Source organism: Nerophis ophidion, linkage group LG19, assembly GCF_033978795.1.
Source record: "Nerophis ophidion isolate RoL-2023_Sa linkage group LG19, RoL_Noph_v1.0, whole genome shotgun sequence".
Lineage (NCBI taxonomy): Eukaryota > Metazoa > Chordata > Actinopteri > Syngnathiformes > Syngnathidae > Nerophis > Nerophis ophidion.
The window spans coordinates 18,481,338-18,502,242 of NC_084629.1; the positions used below are offsets into that span (position 1 = coordinate 18,481,338).

The 20,905-nt window shown below is 41.0% G+C and overlaps 1 protein-coding gene across 1 annotated transcript in view; it reads left to right on the forward strand.

Annotated features, from left to right (window-relative positions):
- itprid2 (ITPR interacting domain containing 2) overlaps window positions 1-16,263 on the forward strand; it is a 67,668-nt gene extending 51,405 nt beyond the window's left edge. Inside the window, exons 11-22 of the mRNA XM_061879406.1 lie at window positions 4,109-4,216; window positions 4,289-4,646; window positions 4,715-4,901; window positions 6,811-6,862; window positions 10,268-10,347; window positions 10,402-11,790; window positions 11,858-11,905; window positions 14,093-14,217; window positions 14,398-14,512; window positions 15,108-15,173; window positions 15,259-15,552; window positions 15,621-16,263. Of these exons, the coding sequence (XP_061735390.1) occupies window positions 4,109-4,216; window positions 4,289-4,646; window positions 4,715-4,901; window positions 6,811-6,862; window positions 10,268-10,347; window positions 10,402-11,790; window positions 11,858-11,905; window positions 14,093-14,217; window positions 14,398-14,512; window positions 15,108-15,173; window positions 15,259-15,552; window positions 15,621-15,707 (2,909 nt within the window). The 3' untranslated portion in view covers window positions 15,708-16,263. The remainder of the gene's footprint in view (window positions 1-4,108; window positions 4,217-4,288; window positions 4,647-4,714; window positions 4,902-6,810; window positions 6,863-10,267; window positions 10,348-10,401; window positions 11,791-11,857; window positions 11,906-14,092; window positions 14,218-14,397; window positions 14,513-15,107; window positions 15,174-15,258; window positions 15,553-15,620) is intronic.
- Window positions 16,264-20,905: the final 4,642 nt, after the last annotated feature.

Consider the following 20,905-nt stretch of genomic DNA (forward strand, 5'->3'; position numbering starts at 1 on the left):
TGTGAAAGACTGAGCATTTTTTGGGAAGCTGTTTTTATACCCAATCATGGCATCCACCTGTTCCCAATTAGCCTGCACACTTGTGGGATGTTCCAATAAGTGTTTGATGAGCATTCCTCAACTTTATCAGTATTTATTGCCACCTTTCCCAACTTCTTTGTCACGTGTTGCTGGCATCAAATTCTAAAGTTAATGATTATTTGCACACACAAAAAATGTTTGAACATCAAATATGTTGTCTTTGTAGCATATTCAACTGAATATGGGTTGAAAAGGATTTGCAAATCATTGTATTCCGTTTATATTTACATCTAACACAATTTCCCAACTCGTATGGAAATGGGATTTGTAATATATATATAAATATATGGACAAGGGTATGGGTCAAATGCAGAGGAAAAATTTCACAACACCTAGTGTGTGTGACAACCATTGGTACTTTAACTTTACAAAACACTGGTATGTTTATTAGTGGGCTGGTACATGTATTATAACTATGGTGCAGTCAAATGGAGCTGTCCTTTAACTGTACTCTTTACCAAGCTAACTAAGATGAAGGTTGTGTTTTGAGCGGAAACAGACGTTCTCACAAGGACCTTTAAGCTGAAGGCCGTGTGGAAGTGGATCTGTTTCGCTCTTGAGAGGTGGGTTTCGGAGACTTGACTCTGAGTCCACTTTGTGTATGGGTCCAACTGCTCTTTCTGTCAAAGCTTGGAAGTTGTCTCCTGTGGGGAAACATTCTCTCATGGCTTCCTGTGATATATGCTCCTTATGCAACCACAAGACTCTTTTGGGGGACATTGTGGCAAGGGGAAGAATGATCTCTCATTCCTCACTTCCTGTTTCTGCTTTTGTGTGCTTGAGCCAAGTCAGCAGGAACAATCTGTCTTGGTCACATGACCCTCAAGCTGTTGTAGAGCAGGGGTGTCCAAACGTTTTACACTGAAAAGTCAAAACATGCATTTTCAAAACCAATACATGTACCATATACCTCAGGTCTATCTGTTGATAGTTTTTTAGATGTTGTATGCCCTTTTTGTCAAGACCCAATTTTCTATGATAAAAACAAAATATGCAATATTTTTCCCAAAATTCAAAGTGCGATATTTGATGTGAAGTAATTAGAGCCTTAAATTGGTCAATAATTCATAACAAAATACATTTCAATTCACCATTTTTTGAGCAATGGCAGTTTAAAAAATATTTGGAGATGTAAATGGGCCTCACTTGTGTTAAAAATATGTCATACATTTTTATTTTTTACTTTCAACAATTACATCTCTGTATTAACTTCAGATGTATTCGTCGATAATCTTTTTTTTAATTACATTTTCAAGTGTTTTGTATGTTTTATACACTTTATGTCAAAGAAAAAAAAATTGACAAAAACACAAAATATGAAATATTTTCCCCAAAAAATATTTCAAAAAGGAATTTTTGATGTGAGGTAATTGGAACCCTAAAAAGATCAATAATTCATAACTAATCTGATTTTAATTCATTATTTTTTGAGCAATGCTGGTTAAAAAAGTCCCATTAAAATCTTGGGGATCCAAAAGGCCCCCACTCATAAAAGTGTTAAAAATAAGTCATACATTTTTTTTAAACTTAACTTTCAATGCTTAAGTATCTAGATCAACTTCAGATCTATAAGTGGATTCTAAGTTTTTGTCATATTTTAATGTGTTTTTTGCAAAAAAAAAAATAATAATAATTTCAAAGTGTACTTTTTCATGTGAAGTAATCAGAGCCATAAATAGGTCAATAATTATTACCAAAATTGGTTTTAATTCATTATTTTTTTAACAATAAACGTTTTTTGTTTTTTTTGAAAGTCCCATTGAAATTATTTGGGATCCAAAAGGACCCCACTCATAAAAGTGTTAAAGATAAGTCTTTTTTTTTTTTACTTTTAGTGATTTAAGTCTTTAAATCAACTTCAAATGTATCAGTCCATAAATGTTTTTAAATGTATTGTTATATGGTCATTTGTTTTGTTTCATGTCCTTTTTGTCCCAAAATATTTTTTTTCATGGCAAAGACACAAAATATGCAGTATGTTCCCCAAAAAATATTTTAAAGTAGAATTTTTGATGTGGAGTAATTGAAGCCTTAAAGTCAATAATTTATAAAACTTCAGTCAATTATAAGATTAAATTTTTTTCATGTGTTTTTTTTTGGTTTGATTTATGCCCTTTTTGTCAAAGAAAACTTTGTTTTCTTATAGCAAAAACACAATATATGCATTATTCTCCCCCCCCCCAAAAAAAATATTTCGGAGTGGAATGTTTGATGTGGAAGTAATTGAAGACAAAAGTCAATAATTCATTACAAATTTGATTTGAATTCATTATTTTTTTTTAGCAATGTCAGTTAAAAATATAGTCCCACTAAATTACTTCTGCATCCAAAAGGGCTTCACTCATAAAAGTGTTAAAATTAATCGTACATACATTTGTTTTATTCTTTTCGTGATGGAAGTGTCCAAATCAACTTCAAACTTATCAGTCAATTATAAGTTTTTCTTTTAATTTCTTGTGGTTTTGTTTCTCTCAAACAAAATATGCAATATTTTCCCCAAAAAACATATTTCAAAGTGTAATTTCTAATGTGAAGTAATTGAAGCCTTAAAAAGGTCAATCATTTATTACAAATTTAATTTGAATTCATTATTGTTTGAGCAATGACAGTTTAAAAAAGTCCCACTGGAATAATTGGTAATCCAGAAGGGCCCCACTCATAAGTGTTAAAAATAAGTCATACCATTTTTTTTTTTTTTTTTTTTACTTTTGTTTTTTACCTTTTTACTTACATGTGGGTTTTCGGGTTCTTGTTTTTTGTATACCCTTTTTGTCAAAGAACACTTTTTCCTATGGAAAACACAAAATATTCTAAGTGTAATATTTGGTGTGAAGTAATTGGAACATTAAATAGGTCAATAATTCATAACATTGATTTTGATTCATTATTATTTTTTAAGCAATGCCAGCTTTCAAATAATCAGTCTGCATTGCAGCTTTGTGTTATTAGAGTCAACATTTCATTCTTGTTACATTTCACTTGTTTGCTCTTTTATTCCACTTTTTAATTTTTTGTTTTTTTAATGGTATTTTTAGAATGTAAAAAATAGCCACACTTTGCACACCCCTGCTATATATGGCATTTGAGACTTAATTATGTCAGTGAAGGTGTCACGTCTGTGCAGTGTTCCCAGTGGTGACATCACAGCGTGTGTTTTATAACAGACTGACAAGTATTTAGTCCTGCTGGAGCTCCTCTTACACAAGCTCTGAGGAGGAAGGAAGGCCAACTGACATCTGTCTTCAATCCCAACATGGCTGTCACTTTGCTCTTTTTTTTTTTTTTGACCCCCAAAAAATTCTTATGTAGCAGTCGGCATCCGCTTTTTTAAAAAAAAGCTGAAAAAAAACATAGCAGGTATATGAGGCTCATTGGTGTTGTGGTAGTTTGAGATTAAAGCGGTGGCAGCAGGAAGTGTCTGAGCTGTGGAGATACGGGACCACTTCCTTAAATAGTGCGCTTCATTTGTGTACCTTTTTTTTATTGGTTTCTCTGTTTCAGTCTAGTTGGAAAAGTTAAAATTGCTGAAAAACCCCCCAAAATATGTTTAATGTAAGGCAGCACGGTATTACAGTGGTTAGTGCATGTACCTCACAATACGAAGGTCCTGGGTTCAGGATCTTTCTGTGTGGAGTTTGCATGTTCTCTCCGTGACTGCGTGGGTTCCCTCCGGGTACTCCGGCTTCCTCCCACCTCCAAAGACATGCACCTTGGGATAGGTTGATTGGCCCTAGTGTGTGAATCTGAATGTTGTCTGTCTATCTGTGTTGGACCAGTGATGAGGTCGCGACTTGTCCAGGGTGTGCCCCGCCTTCCGCCCGAATCAGCTGAGATAGGCTCCAGCACACCCCGCGGGGACAAGCGGTAGAAAATGGATGGGATGGATGTTTAATGTATTTTCTTTTAAAACAAAGCCAATAATGAAATGTTTTGTGGTGCCCTTTTATTTTGAAAAGTATGGTATCACAACACTGTTGCCTAGTTTTGACTATCTAGCAAATGGACTGACTGGTCTCTGGTCTCTCAGGTCGTTTCCGTCAGATCGAGGCCTTGACCAACGTGGCCAACACATTCATCCAGCTCTACGGACATGTTTCCGGTCAGCAGGTCCAAAGTTTCAGCAGCAAGGATCAAGGTAACCATGGTAACCGAGCACGGACGTTGAGGTCTGTGGTTCCCTATCCTAATTAGTCTGCAATGCATGTAGGGGGCGACGTCGATGGCCGCTCAGACAGCGCCAAAGAGGAGTCGCCGCTGCCTCTGAAGAAGAGAAACCCGGCCCTCAACGCGGCCAGGCTGCTGAAGAAGACGCTGAGTAAGCACAACCTGCTGACGGCGTCCTCGGAGTCGTCAGGCTCCGGTGCGTCCAGTCAGGCCACCGACAGATGTCAGCCTGACCCCGGCCTCACCAATGGCCACCCGGCACAGGATAGCACTGCCGAGCAAGATCACCACTCCGACGCCGCCGGCCAGAAGCACGCTCGCAAGAAGGACAGCTGCTCTCTGGCAACGGTCGCTGAGGAAGCCGGCGGGGATGGCGAGACAGAGCGCCTGAAAGACGACAGGTAGGGCCCGGACGGAAAGTCCACCTTGTTGGTAAACTGACTCAGTTTTTGGTCGTCTCCTCCCCCAGCAACCCTGGACTCGGCGGCGAGCATCAGCCAGACTCTCACCCGGCCAGTCGGACGGAAGACAAACAACCGGCAGGAGAAAATGAAAAGAAGGTCACTTCAGTTGCTGACAGAGCTCCTCCCACCCTTGCCCCGCCCCAGCTGCTTCATTTGCGGACAGAGAAGACCGACTCCTTCGACATGGAGGAGGTAGGTGTCCGCTAGTTCAAGTCGAATAGTGTGAGGTCAGGTTAAAACCTGGTCATCAGTCTTTTGACGTGTCTTTAGTAGGTGTGTGAACACAGGGCTAGGCCCATAAAACCATTGGATATATCGCGTTAGACGTTGCCAAGCAATGTTGGTTACACAAACAAATGCGACTAGCAAAACAGGAAGTGGTTCGTTAAGCTAAGGGAGGGACAAGCCAATCAGGTAACATTAACAACTGTCAGGTTCGGTTGCGCCATCTTTTTGTCTGGCGGTTGATTATCTGCATGGAGTGAGAAGAGAAAGTCAAAATGGAAATACAACACATCTGTTGTGTTGTTGTAAACGACATCATGGCTGTAACATCAATGTAAAAACAATCATACACACACAACACATGTCATCTGTTCATCAATCAATCAATCAATGTTTATTTATATAGCCCTAAATCACAAGTGTCTCAAAGAAATGCACAAGCCACAACGACATCCTCGGTTCAGAGCCCACATAAGAATGACATCATAGATGTAACATCAATGTACAGACAATCATACACACAACACATGTCATCTGTTGTGTTCTTGCGAATGACATCATGGATGTAACATCAATGTACAAACAGCAGTCCCAACTTGAGAGGCGCTCTCTTTTTTTTAACAGCATCAAGTCGCCTCTTTGCACGTCAAGCTGAGAACAGCACAGCACCCCCCCCCCCCAACCGTAATAGCGCTAATACCCTAATGACTGCGCTAACAAAATAAAGGTTTCAGAAAAGTACCTTACGCAAGCATAAATGTACTTAAAGCACTTTTTGATGCATTTACAGTATTATTATTTTTTAACTAAAATACTGGTCAAATTGTCCAAAGATGTATTGCACCCATAAATGTGAGGATCTTATAACATTTTGTTTGACACAATAATTACTTAGTGGTAAAATAAGTGTAAAAGGTCAAAAATAGAACAAAAAAAAAATTAAAACCTAAAAACTAAATGTTATTGTTTTTTTACATTACTATTGGTATTTAATTTATTATTTTACTTGTTGTGGTTTATTTGTTGCTAATGTATGTTTTTTTTATTGACTTTTGACGGTACAATAAATACTTGTGTTTTCAAATGAATGAATAATCATGTATTTAATCATGATTATAATATCAATCAAAATATTCTGGATTATTATTTTTGCCACAATTGCCCAGCCCGATCATACAATCATTAAATGCTGATGTTGTTCTGTTGTTGTTTTGATAATATAATGGATATATAATTAATATAACTTGATATTTAGAGTATATGAAAGTTTGACTCCTACCTTGTTTACTTCCGTGACAACCTCCTTAAAGTTTTGTAACCAATCTGAAATATCAAGCAGCTAAAATGCGCCAAACATGGATAAGTGTTGAGAGTATCGTGCTTTTTTCCAGTAATGCTTTGTAATCGTTTAAAATGGTGTAATTTTATGGTGATTGGATTTGTTTTAATAATATCGACAAAGTTCAGTGACCATGTCTCTTGACATTTTGTGTTTGTTAGATTTGTTTTTTTTTTATTGGTTTTTTTTTTGCACCATGACAAGGGAAGGTTGTTTGCATTAGCTCATACAAACAAATGCTGTGCATTCGTTGCCTAATAAACGGTGACCAAAAATATCTCATGTAGTCCACCAGACTGTGATAAACTGGCAGCATCGAAAGAGTATTTAAAAGTAATTGCAATCCCCCAAGATTCCTTTTTAAACTCATGACGCACTTGACCCGTGGGCCGCAGTTTGGACAATGCTGATCTAATCAACGATATGATTTGAAGGACAGGACATGTTAATAAAAAAATATTCAGAAAGGATGTACGTTGAGTTTTTACTGTGACTCAGCAGTATCACATTTTTATGCCATTTTCTTTTAAAATTCAGATTCAGAGTAACGAAGGCGACACTCTTCTAACCAGAACGTCCATGATCTCAGGTGAGACGTCCCACTCTCTACCCTACTGACTTTCACTCTGCGAGTGTGTGCGTGTGCGTGTGTGTGTGAGAGAGAGAGAGAGAAAGAGAGAGTGATTCAATGGCTAATAGTGGCAGGGACTAGGTGACAAGGAGAGTTAAAGTAGAAGAGAACATTTCCATGTTGTAAATCTGTTACATAAGTAAATCTATAAACATGTCTCTCAGGGACTTTCATTAGCACTTGATTGCTTGCAGGACTCGTCACACGTTTATTCCTTCAAGACAGCTTCCCTCTCTGCTTGCGTCTCGATACGCGCACTTCTGTACTTGGTCTTTTAAGTACATGCTCGTTGTGTGTTTGACATTGACATTAAAGCCTGGAATACAGTATACTCTCGCGTTGCGTAGTGGTTGAAATGCACCAATTATTGTATGAAAAGTAACAACAGTGATTTAACAATTGCATGACAACTGATCTTGTGCACTTAATATCTTGGTGCGCTCTAAAAATAATTACTGATTGTTTTTGCGCCCAGAAGAAGTCACAAAGTAATGCACTCTTTTTGACTTTTATTGCCAATCTTGTGCTAACAACCGGTTCATTTACGACACATATTCTTTCTCGTGCACACACGTCTTTGTCTCTCACACGCAATACTTCTAATTGCCCGCCAATGGTATATTTACAAACATTTGTGAACTCTGAACACGTCCATTCAGAATAACACCAGCATGTAGTTACCTTACAATAGTTATTTAGCAGTTTACATGTTGGATCTCTCTTGTCCTATGTCCTGAATGGTCAAATAGCTTTGCAGATAATAATAGCTAGTCATCCAGCTGCACGTAAGGAAAACGTCCATTCCAAGTAAACTGATGATTGTGACTGATTAGTTCCAGTGTTGATGTTGTGATTCTCTGGTTCACGTCACTTGGTAAAAAGTATCCAGTCAATAACAGCTGCACTTGCTCCTTCTGGAGACACTGCCCCTAGTGTTTTGGAAGAGAATTACAAGTCTGGCTGAAGATCTATAAAATAAACAAGATGCCGACGCGAGAGTATATTCCAGCCTTAAGTGACAGCATGCAGTCTTTTAACGACTACAAGCCCAATTTACCCAGATCCAAATACCCCACGTTAAACAAAGTAGCGTGTACAATGAGTGGGCGTGTTGCCTGTGATCTACTAAGACTGCGTTTGCAATTAGAACGTGGTGCATACCGCCTTATTCAAATGAGGATTTTGCGTGCCTACGGGGGCTTTTATCATTTTCTTCTCATTTATGTTATCATGCTCCTCCTACCTGTGTTCCGTGTGATGAACAAGCAGCACAAATCTCTAACACCTTTTCTGAATCACAATCTACTGTAGACTCCGGAAACATACGCACACAGACACTTGATTCTGCGCGCCAGGCTGTGGATCGCTTCACCAGCGCGTTCTTGCGTCTGGATTGATTCAAACACAAAAAACTGCATAATGAAAGATGTATTTTCATGCAGGAGATATAATATAGCAATATATTTACTACATAAAAACGATGAGAAACTTTAAAAAAAAAAACGCCAAAAGACACCAAAACACTCCAATTTTAATCAGCCCCTGATGAACTGCACTTTTTGGGGAAGACAAGACACGTTTTTTTTTTGTTTTTTTTACGATTTTAGAGATTATAAAAATACGCTTCAAATATGTTTGTAGCCTTTAAAACCTTATATATATACTGCAAGTATATATGTGTGTGTGTGTGTGTGTACGTGTACTTTTGTATTAGTATATATGTATGTATACATATATATGTATGTATGTATGTATGTATATATGTATGTATGTATAATGTAGTAACCTTCATAAAAATGTGTAATGTGTACAATATACACACTGAAAGTATATATATATTATGTAGTAACAGACACCTTCATAACAATATGTACAATATACACACTGCAAGCATATATATGATGTAGTAACAGACACTTTCATAACAATATGTACTGTGGTTTATATACACACTGCAAGTGTGTGTATGTACAGTATGTATGTATATATATATATATATATATATATATATATATATATATATATAATGTAGTAACATACATCTTCATAACAATATGTAATATGTACAATATACACTGCAAGTATATATATATGTATGTGTATATATATATATATATATATATATATATATATATATATATGTATATATATATATGTATATGTATATGTATATGTATGTAATGAAGTAACCTTCATAACAATGTGTAATGTGTACAATTTACACACTGAAAGTATATATATAATGTAGTAACAGACAACTTCATAACAAAATGTAATATGTACAATATACACACTGCAAGTATATATATAAGGTAATAACAAACACCTTCATAACATGTAATATATAAAATAATCACCATATTTTGATAATTTTGATTTTTTTCTGCGCATCGATTTCCATTTCTATAGCAGCACACTTCCAACTTCTGGCAACACGTGTGTTACTACTTTCGGAAAAAAACACGAGTGTGTGCTCTAATCATGGCAGACTTGGAAACAGACACTGAAGACGACTATTTTTGTACAACCTTATATTTTTGAAGCTGAATATACTGCTGCTTCTTGAAGGAAGCACAAAGGGAGAGTGAGACGTCGGAGCAGATGGAACCCGAGAGGGTGAAGTTGGCGTGACTCGAAGCTGTAATAAGTAGAACGTCAAGCCTAGCTATTTTGACATAAATGGAGTGCTTACCCAAATAAACCTAGAAAAAATTCCCCGGCCAGCTGGACTTAACGCACAACAATTCATCGAGTGAGTCACTCTTTAGTATCGATCATGATGCACACAACACGTCATGTGTGTTATTACAACTACAGTACACAGCTGTGTACAAACAAAGAAACTAGCTAATCTCTTTCCGTAGCTATGTTTTACGACTAATACCGTAGCATACCGATATGTTACTACGTTGGAAAAAGATTTCCTCAGTGTTCACTCTTACAACAACAATGTTGTACAGTTTGGTTATTATACAGGTTACAGAACATAAGTTAAATTTTGTTAATGGTGTTTGAATGCATTTTTAAAGTGATTTAGAAGTAGAAATGATTGCTAACATTACCTGCATTTCTAGCTACCAATAACAAGCATATTTTTCAATTTTTTAATACAAAAAACCCCCCAAAACTTTTGTCTTCTTGTTTCTCTTTGGATTGTGAGCGATAGGCAAAAAAAAGTGCAGTTCCCCTTTGAGGCGCAATTCACCATGCACACATTTAATGGAGCACCTTTGCCAAGTTTGCATATGTTATAATAGAAGTGAGAATTGAGACATGCAGTCCTCCCTTTCCGCTCATACACATCCCAACACTGACCCCTGCTGGTGAAAAGTGGCAATGGTCATAACATTGTCCTTCCCACAGACCTGCTGAGGACAGCCAGCCAGCATTCCGACAGCAGCGGTTTCGCTGAGGAGCCGTCCGTGGAATCGGGCAACCTCAAGGTGCGTGGGTGTGCCTTTAAAGTTGGTGTTTGCATTGACTTCTGACTGCTGCAGGTGCAGGAGAGCAGTGACAGCTGTGACAGTGAGACCACGGTCACATCGCACCCTTCACAAGACGTCTCCACGCCCGTCGCTTTGGACCAACCTGCCTTCCTCCTGCCAGACAGCCACACGGAGGAGGCGGAGCCAGATAGTGCAGTTGAGGCTGCTGGGAGTTCCCAGGAAGCGGACGAGCGTGATGGAAATTCCGTGCCGGTCCCACAGTACACAGCCCACCAGCTTCCCAAGGACTGTCCGCGGGATGAGACCCAATACGCAGGGCAGGGCGGGAACAACTTTGAGCCGGAACCAAGTCCGGGGCAGGAAGACAGTGCAGTGAGTACAGGACCTTCCTTCAGTCTCCCCACTCCCAACTCTCCTGTTCTCGGTGCGCTGAGTCGGGCCAAGCAGCGGCTCGGCGAGAAATGTCTCGCTCCCAATAGGAGGCGGCAAAGAGAAGGCCTCCCCCTGCAGAGGTCGTCCTCCCTCCCCACCTCACTGCTCTCGCCCGCCAAGGTGGTGTCGTCTGTCAAGATCGAGTTTGGCCGGGGACAGACGTATTTCAGCCAACCCCGCTACGCCTTCCGCTACATCCAGGAGCCCCCAAGCGACGCTGCCTCGTCCACCTGTATCTCCACTCTGCTCATTAACCACTCCTCCAAGTCTAGCGACCAATCAGGGCTCCTCAGGGAAGACTCCGCCCCGACCCGCCATGTCCACTCCTCGTGTTCCCTCAGATGTGCCAGTCCTCAACTGGACTGGCCAGACAGGGTTGGTGCCCCACCCTGGATCACCCAAAGCGTCCCAGATCTCTCATCCAATCAGGAACAGTTTGGCGAAGCGCCCGATCGGAGCCGGCAGAGCTACAGTCCCGGACCGGTCACGTTCATTTCCCCGAGTCCAAGTCCCTCTCCCAACCTGAGATATTTGGCCCCGCTCTCCGCCCCCCCTGTCAACTCCTTTTTGTACCCTACGCCCTTCCATCCCTACGCCAGCCTTCCAAACCTCCAGCACCACCTCCATTCCAGCATGCCCAGCTTTCACCCTCAGCCCTCTGTGGCCACACCACCCCAGCACGCCAACTTGCCCATGCCTGCCATGGCCACACACCCCCATTACACCAGCCTGTGGAACCTTCACCCAGGCACTCCTACAATGCACCACTTTCATCCCAACAGTCATCCACTGTATCACTCCGCCCCTCACACCCCGCCCTACCTTGGTTACCATGGCTACGACATCAACCAGGACCACACCCTGCGTCGGGGGAGCGCCCCTCCAGGTCCGGGTCTGGGCCCCCACCCTGTCTTTTCTTCTGGCTCCTGTCAGGTCTTGTCCAGTACGGAGATGCAGTTGAGGAGAGTTCTCCATGACATCCGAGGGACAGTCCAGCGTCTGAACCAGGTCATTGTTATTGTATCTTCATAAACACCGCAATTACTGTCTTAACATCTCCCTTGTCTACAACCAGGACCACACGTCTGACTTGTCTTCTGAGCACACAGCGTCCTGCCAGCAGGTATTTAACTTTAATAGTAATAATAGTCACAGTGAGTGAATGGCACCCTCACTACCTGTATCTACCATCTGCTGGATTAAAAAAATAATAATTTGACTGACAAATAAAAGAGTTCATTAGTATCCTAAATATTTCATGTCTAAATATTGTAAAAAAAAATTGACTGATTCCAGAATCAGAAATAATTTATTAAAACCCTGAGGAGAAATAAAATGTTTATTCCGAAAATGGAAAAAAAAAAATTATGAATAAAGGAAATCTGATAAGTTTTTTTTTTTTTTTTTTAATGCTCAGCTGTGCAGAAAGAAATATGTGCTCTGGAAAAAATGCCCCTCTTAAAAAAATGATTTGCCAATGCAACATATAAAAATTGTCTTCATAAGGTCAATTATATTAATACATAATGTTGGATATAGAGAACATACAAACACTTTATTTATTGAATCACAAATATTGGTATGTTGGTACAACACTTAAGAGAGGGGTGTTAAACCTACGGCAGGTTTAATCCGGCCAGCAAGATCAGTTTAAGTATAGAAATGTGCCGTTTTTTTCCCGCGTGGGAATAAATATTCCTCCATGCGGCCCCTGTGCTAAAAAAACACATTTATTTATTCACTGTTCTGTTACAAACCGAGAACAAAATAATGGGATGAAATTGCTATGATATGAAAAGGGGTATAAGCTAACTTCTTCCTGCTCCTTTTTGGACGTGTTGTAATGAGTTGAAATGGAAATATCTGACGCATGACACTGCAATTGTATGCATGTTCCAAATAAACTGAAACTAACTAAGATTTATTGACATATGACATTATAAGCTTTAAAAACTTTAAAGTGAAATTAGCTATCAAAACTTGTATTTAGCTAAACTTACTAGTTTTGTGATGTTGTGTGTCCTATAACAAACTTGTGATGCTCAAAAGTAGTACTTTTTCCTCAGAAGATCTGTTGCCTAAAAACAAGTTCTTCCATGTCACGAGCTGTGTGCACAAGGGCACATTTTATCGGATTACTAATCGCAGTAAAAATGCTTTATGTGCACATGCCATTCGGAATAATCTGACCCCATTACATACGTTCGATCAAAATTTCGTTAAAATCCTGACTGGTGGTTTATTCCAATAGTCATTTGGATTGGAGCGCATTTGAACTCTTCCTCCAAAATTTAGGTTGAAATGATCACATTATGTGATGTCAGCTGTACTTTGGTGGTTGGGGGGGACTAAATTTAATAGTCCCGGAATGCTGGATTTTCTTGCTTCTGTCTCTTCCATTCAACATGTATACATATACTTATTATATACTCTTGAGTTTGTTGCTTTAAAATGAGACTAACAAAAAAAAAGGATGGAGTTGCATGTGTCGATGTAACAATAAAAGAAGGGATCCTGTTGTCATCTTAACTAGTTGTTGTATTCACGACCTTGCAGCTACTCCAAGTGCTAACTGCTAGCCTCAAACACATATACAGAATGTCGTGACTTAAAGACACGCTGCAACCCGTACATAATCACAATGCAAAAAGCACAGAAGTTCCATTTCAAAAAGAGAAGTAAAACAAAGGTAGTGAACTAAATGAATAAATGGTAAATAAATACGCCAGACAAGCAGAAATGCACCAAGTCATGTTTGTTTACAGTGGAAGTCAACTGCTTTGTCAGCACCTGCAGTGAGCAAACTTGTCCAATAGATGGCGCCATAGCACAAATAACACACCTTTCCGTTTGTTAGGTTCTGCGCATGTCAAAGTAAAGTATTCTGATTTCAGGTGTGATGCATGAAAATGCACTTCATAATCGGATCCTTTTTTTCCGGGTTCATGTACATGTGGCTACTGAAAAATGACTATTCAGGGTATTGGGACTTGCATTAAGTTGTTTAGATATTTGGACTAGAAATTGGAAATGTATACTCTGTGAGATTTTGACTTTTTCTAGTGTAACACGCAACTCTGGTCAAGGAGGCAAATAGTACACAAACCAAAAAAATAGCTGTATCGGTCACATGTCTTTTCTTAATGTGACACACACATTGAGGGACACAGTATCACTCCTTCAGTATCGTCACTAGTAATAACATTAACATTTTTAATTTTCCTGAGGGAACTCTCCTGAAGGAAGCAATAAAGTACTATCTATCTATTATTACCTCACGTTCTCTATAAAGGACTTTTCTACCTTCCAGTCCCTGGCCGAGCTCCAGCAGAAGAGGCGGAGTCTCAGCTTGTTCCGCACGCAGATGATGGATCTGGAGCTCTCAATCATTCGACAGCAAGCCGCGGTCTACAAACACCTGAGTCCAGGTGACAGGTGAGCCAGGATTCTTTTATTTGTTCGGGCTTTTAATTATTATTTTTTTCATTTTTAATATTTAAATTGTGTTATGGAACACTTTGTGGCTGCTGTGCAAATAAAAGTTACTTACTCTGTTACTGTGGCGTTAGCAGCGTCAGTCGAACATGCTAAATTAGAGACTATTATCCTGTGTAGGCTGGAGGTGGAGCAGCTTCAGTCCCTGAGGTCCGCAGTCAGAGACGAACTGTTGGAGCTGGAGCAACAGCTGGAGGACAAAGTGATGGAGCTGACGCAACATGGGCCAAGCAAGGTAAACACCAGGGTTGTCATGGTAACACAATTTGTATGCAGTTAACCCACAATGTTCTACTTGGCCACATTTGGACAAATGTCTGGCTAAAACATTCATTTGAGTTGTTAACCATTTTAACCCAAATCCAAACTGAAAGACATATTTAAGATGACCGTGGCAGACATTTTTGCTACAGTCTGTCTAAAAGTGTTTTACAACAAGACAGTAGCTGACATTTTGTTCATTATTTGTACTGTTTCACGGCCCTCAGACTTATTTTCAGTCTTTTTCATGACGTTTCAGTCACATCTATTTTAAACAATATATCAAAAAATCTAAGAAACTTACAAAAGGTATTAAAGGGTTAACATTCTCTTTTAGTGGCAGCAGTGTCCTGATCAGCCTTTTTTGGCAGTTTGTCAAAGTCTGCTATCAGTTTGGTTGCAGCATTAATTATGGCAATTGCTCAATTCTGTTGTGATATTTGGCGGGCCGGATTAAAGGGACCCACAGGCCGTAGTTTGCCCACCCTTCCCTTATAATAATGAAGGAGAACAACGATAATTGTGCTAAGTTAACCAGGAAGTAACATCAAATTTCTCTTCATTGTCAGGGTCTCCATGGCAACAGCAGTATTGACAATTTGTGTACGACGTCCGCACTGAGAGCAATGGAGCCGGTCAGTACACACACACACACACACAAACACACACACACACACACACACACCTTGTAAAAAGGCCATCATTAAGGTGTGTGCACAGGTGTCAGATCTCCTCAGAGAGCAGCGCCTCCTCCAGTCGCAGCTCAGCTATGACGACGACGACGCCCCCTCTGCGCCAACTTCCTCGCCGCCCACCAGTCACGCACGGAGCCAGGGCGCAGACCAGCCTCCGGGCGTGTTCCGGGCTTCCATCAACATCACCCCCGCCCCGCCTCCCAGGCCCAACCGACAGGTGGTGGTAGAGGAGGGGAGTGAGGCACCACGGGGGGAGGAGGAGGAAGAGTCGGGGGCAGCTAGCCTCAAGGGGGAGACACTGCAGGACCTTATCAGAGAGGTGAGCCAGGTGGACCGGTATCGAACCGTCAATCAAGTGTTTCGCTCAGCCCGCTATTTGTCCGCCAGATCCGGGAGAGCGTGGCCCAGGAGGTCCGACGGGAAATCTACAACGAGTTGATGGCCGCCATATCGCCACGACGGTCGCCAATGTAGCCGCGGGCGCCACCACTGTCTTGTCTGTATCACTGTAAGAGCCGCCTAGACGGGCCGCCACACTGAATGTCTAACACTGCATGGGATACACACCGCCCGTTTACTGTACATGTGGGCCAGTCTGATTTTCACCTGAAACCTCTCCAAATACCGCCCTAACATGACAACACATTAGACCCAGGTAGTCATTAAAACAAGTTTTATTGAACAAGTATATTTGTGGCCAGTTTGAACAGTGACACTGTGTTTAAATATTTAATGGGGTGATTTTTGGGCGTGCCACAGTTTTACAATCACTGCCAGAAAGACCCAGGCCATCACTAAATAAGGGGGCCAAATAGTTTTTTTTATTCTAAAAATAAAATATAACAAAACTATTTAGAAGTAGATACATTGACTTTTTGGTACAAATAATTTAAATAATAATAATGTGCAAAGTGGGACATTTACAGCTTTTTCATATTTTTTGGGGCCTTGCATCAAATTGTAAAAACATAAAAATGAGAAGACTAATAATAATAGTTTTATAAATAACTTTTTTGGGGGGGGGGGGGGGGGGGGGAATTATGAAAATGGCCTCTGTTTTTTGATGTTTGATGCTAACAAAGTTTGGACCCCAAAAAGATTTAATAGTGTAAATACTTTCCATCACTGCACAACAAAACAACAAACGCTACATTGTGGCGCTGTGCTCCTTTAGTGTTTACATTCCATCCCACACGCATTTGGTCAGATGTGCCTCCATTGTTTTTGTTTGTTTTCATGCGATAAAAGTAACTTGTCCAACAACAAACCACGCAGTTAGCATTAGCTGTTAGCCACCTTCGACTACGTCAGTTGTCGTTGCACGAGCTAACCTTTTAGCCGCGTGTGATTCGTTTGTCTGGACTCTCAATTTCAAACGTACTAGTTTGGCCATAATGGCACCGAAACGGCCAACATTTTGACGAAATCATTCGGAAAGCGTAGCGTACCAAAACGGTGTTTGTGAAAATAAACGTAAAGCTGAAGAACGTAGATGTCGTTACACCAGTTAGAATAAATTCATCAGTTACATCTCAGAAGGCGGTGGTTGTAACCGATGAAAACGTTGGAGTGGTGAGGGTGTGCGGATGTTGTCACGGCGACGACGATATAAAAGGGTGAGGCTAGTGAGAGGCCTCGGCTATGTTGTTAGCATTTGTAAAAGGAGAATAATTGGTCAGTCCCACTTATCGACTAAAAACATTTTGAATGGGATTATTAATGTTCTGTCGAAGGCATTTTGTGCATTATTGCGATCATCCAATGGAATATGGCGCCCTCTTGTGTCCAGCTTGTTGTGTGTATGTGTGTCGTTTCCCACTTGCCTTTTAACGACCGTGTGTTTCGTACTGATGCTGCGCAGATGTGGGGAGGGCGACAGAGAAGAATAAAGATGTATTTATTTTCATTAAAACGGACTTGTTTATGTGTCATTAGCGGAAGAGACCGCCTTACAATTGGCCTTTTTGTTTTGTTATTGTCGCACTCACACATGAAAGATGGATATTTTATTGTCATTCCAACATGTACTACTAGGTTAAAAGTGTCAAATCAGTGCAGTAAAACATTCATTTAGGAGAAGATCTCAAATCCAAAAATAAAAATAGATCAATATAGGATTTTTTCTACTAAATGGTGTCATGACACACAGCTGGTTACCTTTCAGTTTCGATATCTGTCAGGTGGATAATAGCATGAGACCATTTTAGAAATTGTTTGTACTTACCTCCTGTTTTGTAGAACAAAGACGTTAACATTTTTAATCAAATCAATCTTTATTTTTATAGCACTTGTCGTGTATATAATAGTGCTTCCATGACATCTCAAACAGTTAGTGACCCCATTTCCCTCCACCACACACACAAGTCAAATAAAACAGACGCTTCTATTTTTCCACATTTATATCCAAAATGGAATAAATTCTAAAAATTCTGCACACAATACCCCATAGTACCTTTTTTTTTAACAATTTTTTGCAAATGTATTCCAATAAAAAACTAATAAATTACATGCACGTAAGAATTCACAGCCTTTGCCATGAAGATCAATTGGACCAGATGAGAATGCCAGGTGTCTTGTTTGGGGAAAACATCACCAGGCCAGTACTATCCTTACAATGAAGCATGGGGGTGGCAGCATCATGCTGTGGGGATGCTTTTCAGTGGCAGGAACTGGGAGACTAGTCAGGAAAGAGGGAAAGATGAATGCAACAATGTACAGAGACATCCTGGATGAAAACCAACGCTTCTCATCCAACCCGATGGAGCTTGAGAGGTAGTGCAAAGAGGAATGGCCCAAACTGCCCCAAAATACGTGTGCCAAGCTTGTGGTATTGTGGACAAAAAGACTTGAGGCTGTTATTACTGCAAAAGGTGCATCAACAAAGTAAAGGGTCCAAATATTTATGTACATGTGATTTTTTTTTCTTTTTCTTTTTTTTTTAGATTTTTTTGCAAAAATGTCAACAACAAAAATAACATTATAAATGATAAATGGGTTATACTTGTGTAGCGCTTTTCTACCTTCAAAGTACTCAAAGCGCTTTGACACTACTTCCACATTTACCCATTCACACACACATTCACACACTGATGGAGGGAGCTGCCATGCAAGGCGCTAACCAGCACCTATCAGGAGCAAGGGTGAAGTGTCTTGCTCAGGACACAACGAACGTGACGAGGTTGGTACTAGGTGGGGATTGAACCAGGGACCCTCGGGTTGCACACGGCCACGAATAAATGTGACCTACACACTCCCCTGAACAACCAGCAGAGGACACTGCAGCCAGCGCAATAGCATTGCTTCACGAATATGGGGTAATTTGTTTTGAATTTTCTGGACAAATCTGAATTAATTCCATTTTGGAATAAGGATGTAACATAACAAAATGTGGGGAAATACTTTCCGGACGCACTGTGTGGCTGAGCACAAAGGAACCAAAGGAAAAGACTATCGTAAGGAGCCGGATGATGACTAACCCAGGGACCAAGGAGCCAATGTGAGACAGTGAGACTCAGCCACGGAGGAAATGCTGGACATAACTCAAATATAGGACCAGAATAATATGAGGCAATATAATGATTAAAGTATAGAAATATGTGGTTAAAGACTCCTTCAAATTGACATATATTAATAAATACTGGAAAAACAAGGAGTTAAAAAAAAGGTCATAAGATTGATTAAAAAAAAAAAATTAAACGCCAAGTTAGGTCTTGAGCTTGTTTTCAAACATTGTAACAGATCTGGGTGGATTCTCCTAATTAAAGTCATTTTTAATTTAAATTCCCTAAATTTCTAAAAGTATTCATATTCTCTTCATATCATATTATGCTTCTTCCAGTACTCTTGTTTTTGGGTTAGAGCTGTTATCCAATCAGAATTCAGCTAGCTTATGTTGCCATGCTGTACGATATCTGCCTGGGCCTTCAGAATAAGCAATGTCTGCACTGTAAGCGAACGTGAACATACAGTTGATATATACAGTATTTGCCATAGGCAATCAGATCAGGAGCCTTCTAGCTGGCCTCACATTGAACGTGAAATTTGCGCGTCCAGTGATTGGATCCTAATTTGAGAATCACAAGCGAATATGTAATCATAAGTTGTGAGTTGCGAAAGCGGGAAGTGTTATCCAAATCAACAGAGCCGCACTGGAACCACACTTTGCTCGCAGAGACACCTGATATCTACTCTCGTTTTCAACCCATGATCGCCGAAGAAGAGCAAAACGATCAGGTTGAAGATATATACTTGAAAGGCTATATTCAAGAAGGATATTTCAAGAGATGCTCGATCTCGTGAGACTAGGTCAGCTGACCATTGAGCTAGGTAACCTGTGCCAGCCGGTGAAATGCCATCCATCCATCCATTTTCTACCGCTTGTTCCATTTGGGGTCGCGGGGGGCGATGATACCTATCTTAGCTACAATCGGGCGGAAGGCGGTGTACAACCTGGACAAGTCGCCACCTCATCGCAGGGCCAACACAGATAGACAACATTCACACTCACATTCACACACCACTATTTTTGATTGATTGAAACTTTTATTAGTAGATTGCACAGTTCAGTAACACCCGAATAAGTTTTTCAACTTGTTTAAGTCGGGGTCCATCCATCCATCTATTTTTCTACCGCTTATCTGAGGTTGGGTCGCGGGGGCAGCAGCCTAAGCAGGGAAGCCCAGACTTTCCTCACCCCAGTGACTTCGTCCAGCTCTTCCCGGGGGATCCCGAGGTGTTCCCAGGCCAGCCGGGAGACATAGTCTTCCCAACATGTCCTGGATGTTCTCCGTGGCCTCCTACCGATTGGACGTGTCCTAAACACCTCCCTAAGGAGGCGTTCCGGTGGCGTCCTGACCAGATGCCCGAACCACCTCATCTCTCTCCTCTCTGTGGAGGAGCAGCGGCTTTACTTTGAGGTCCTTTCGGATGGCAGAGCTTCTCACCCTATCTCTAAGGGAGAGTCCCGCCACACGGCGGAGGAAACTCATTTCGGCCGCTTGTACCCGTGATCTTATCCTTTCGGTCATGACCCAAAGCTCATGACCATAGGTGAGGATGGGAACATATATCGACCGGTAAATTGAGAGCTTTGCCTTTCGGCTCAGCTCCTTCTTCACCACAACGGATCGGTACAACGTCCGCATTACTGAAGACGCCGCACCGATCCGCCTGTCCATCTCACGATCCACTCTTCCCCCACTCGTGAACAAGACTCCTAGGTACTTGAACTCCTCCACTTGGGGCAGGGTCTCCTCCCCAACCCGGAGATGGCACTCCACCCTTTTCCGGGCGAGAACCATGGACTCGGACTTGGAGGTGCTGATTCTCATTCCGGTCGCTTCACACTCGGCTTCGAACCGATCAAGTAAGAGCTGAAGATCCCGGCCAGATGAAGCCATCAGGACCACATCAGCAGCAAAAGGCAGAGATATAATCCTGCGGCCACCAAGCCGGAACCCCTCAGCGCCTTGACTGCGCCTAGAAATTCTTTCCATAAAAGTTTTGAACATAATTGTTGACAAACGGCAGCCTTGCGTAGTCCAACCCTCACTGGAAATGTGTTCGACTTACTGCCGGCAATGCGGACCAAGCTCTGACACTGATCGTACGGGGAGCGAACCGCCACAAGCAGACAGTCCGATACCCCATACTCTCTGAGCACTCTCCACAGG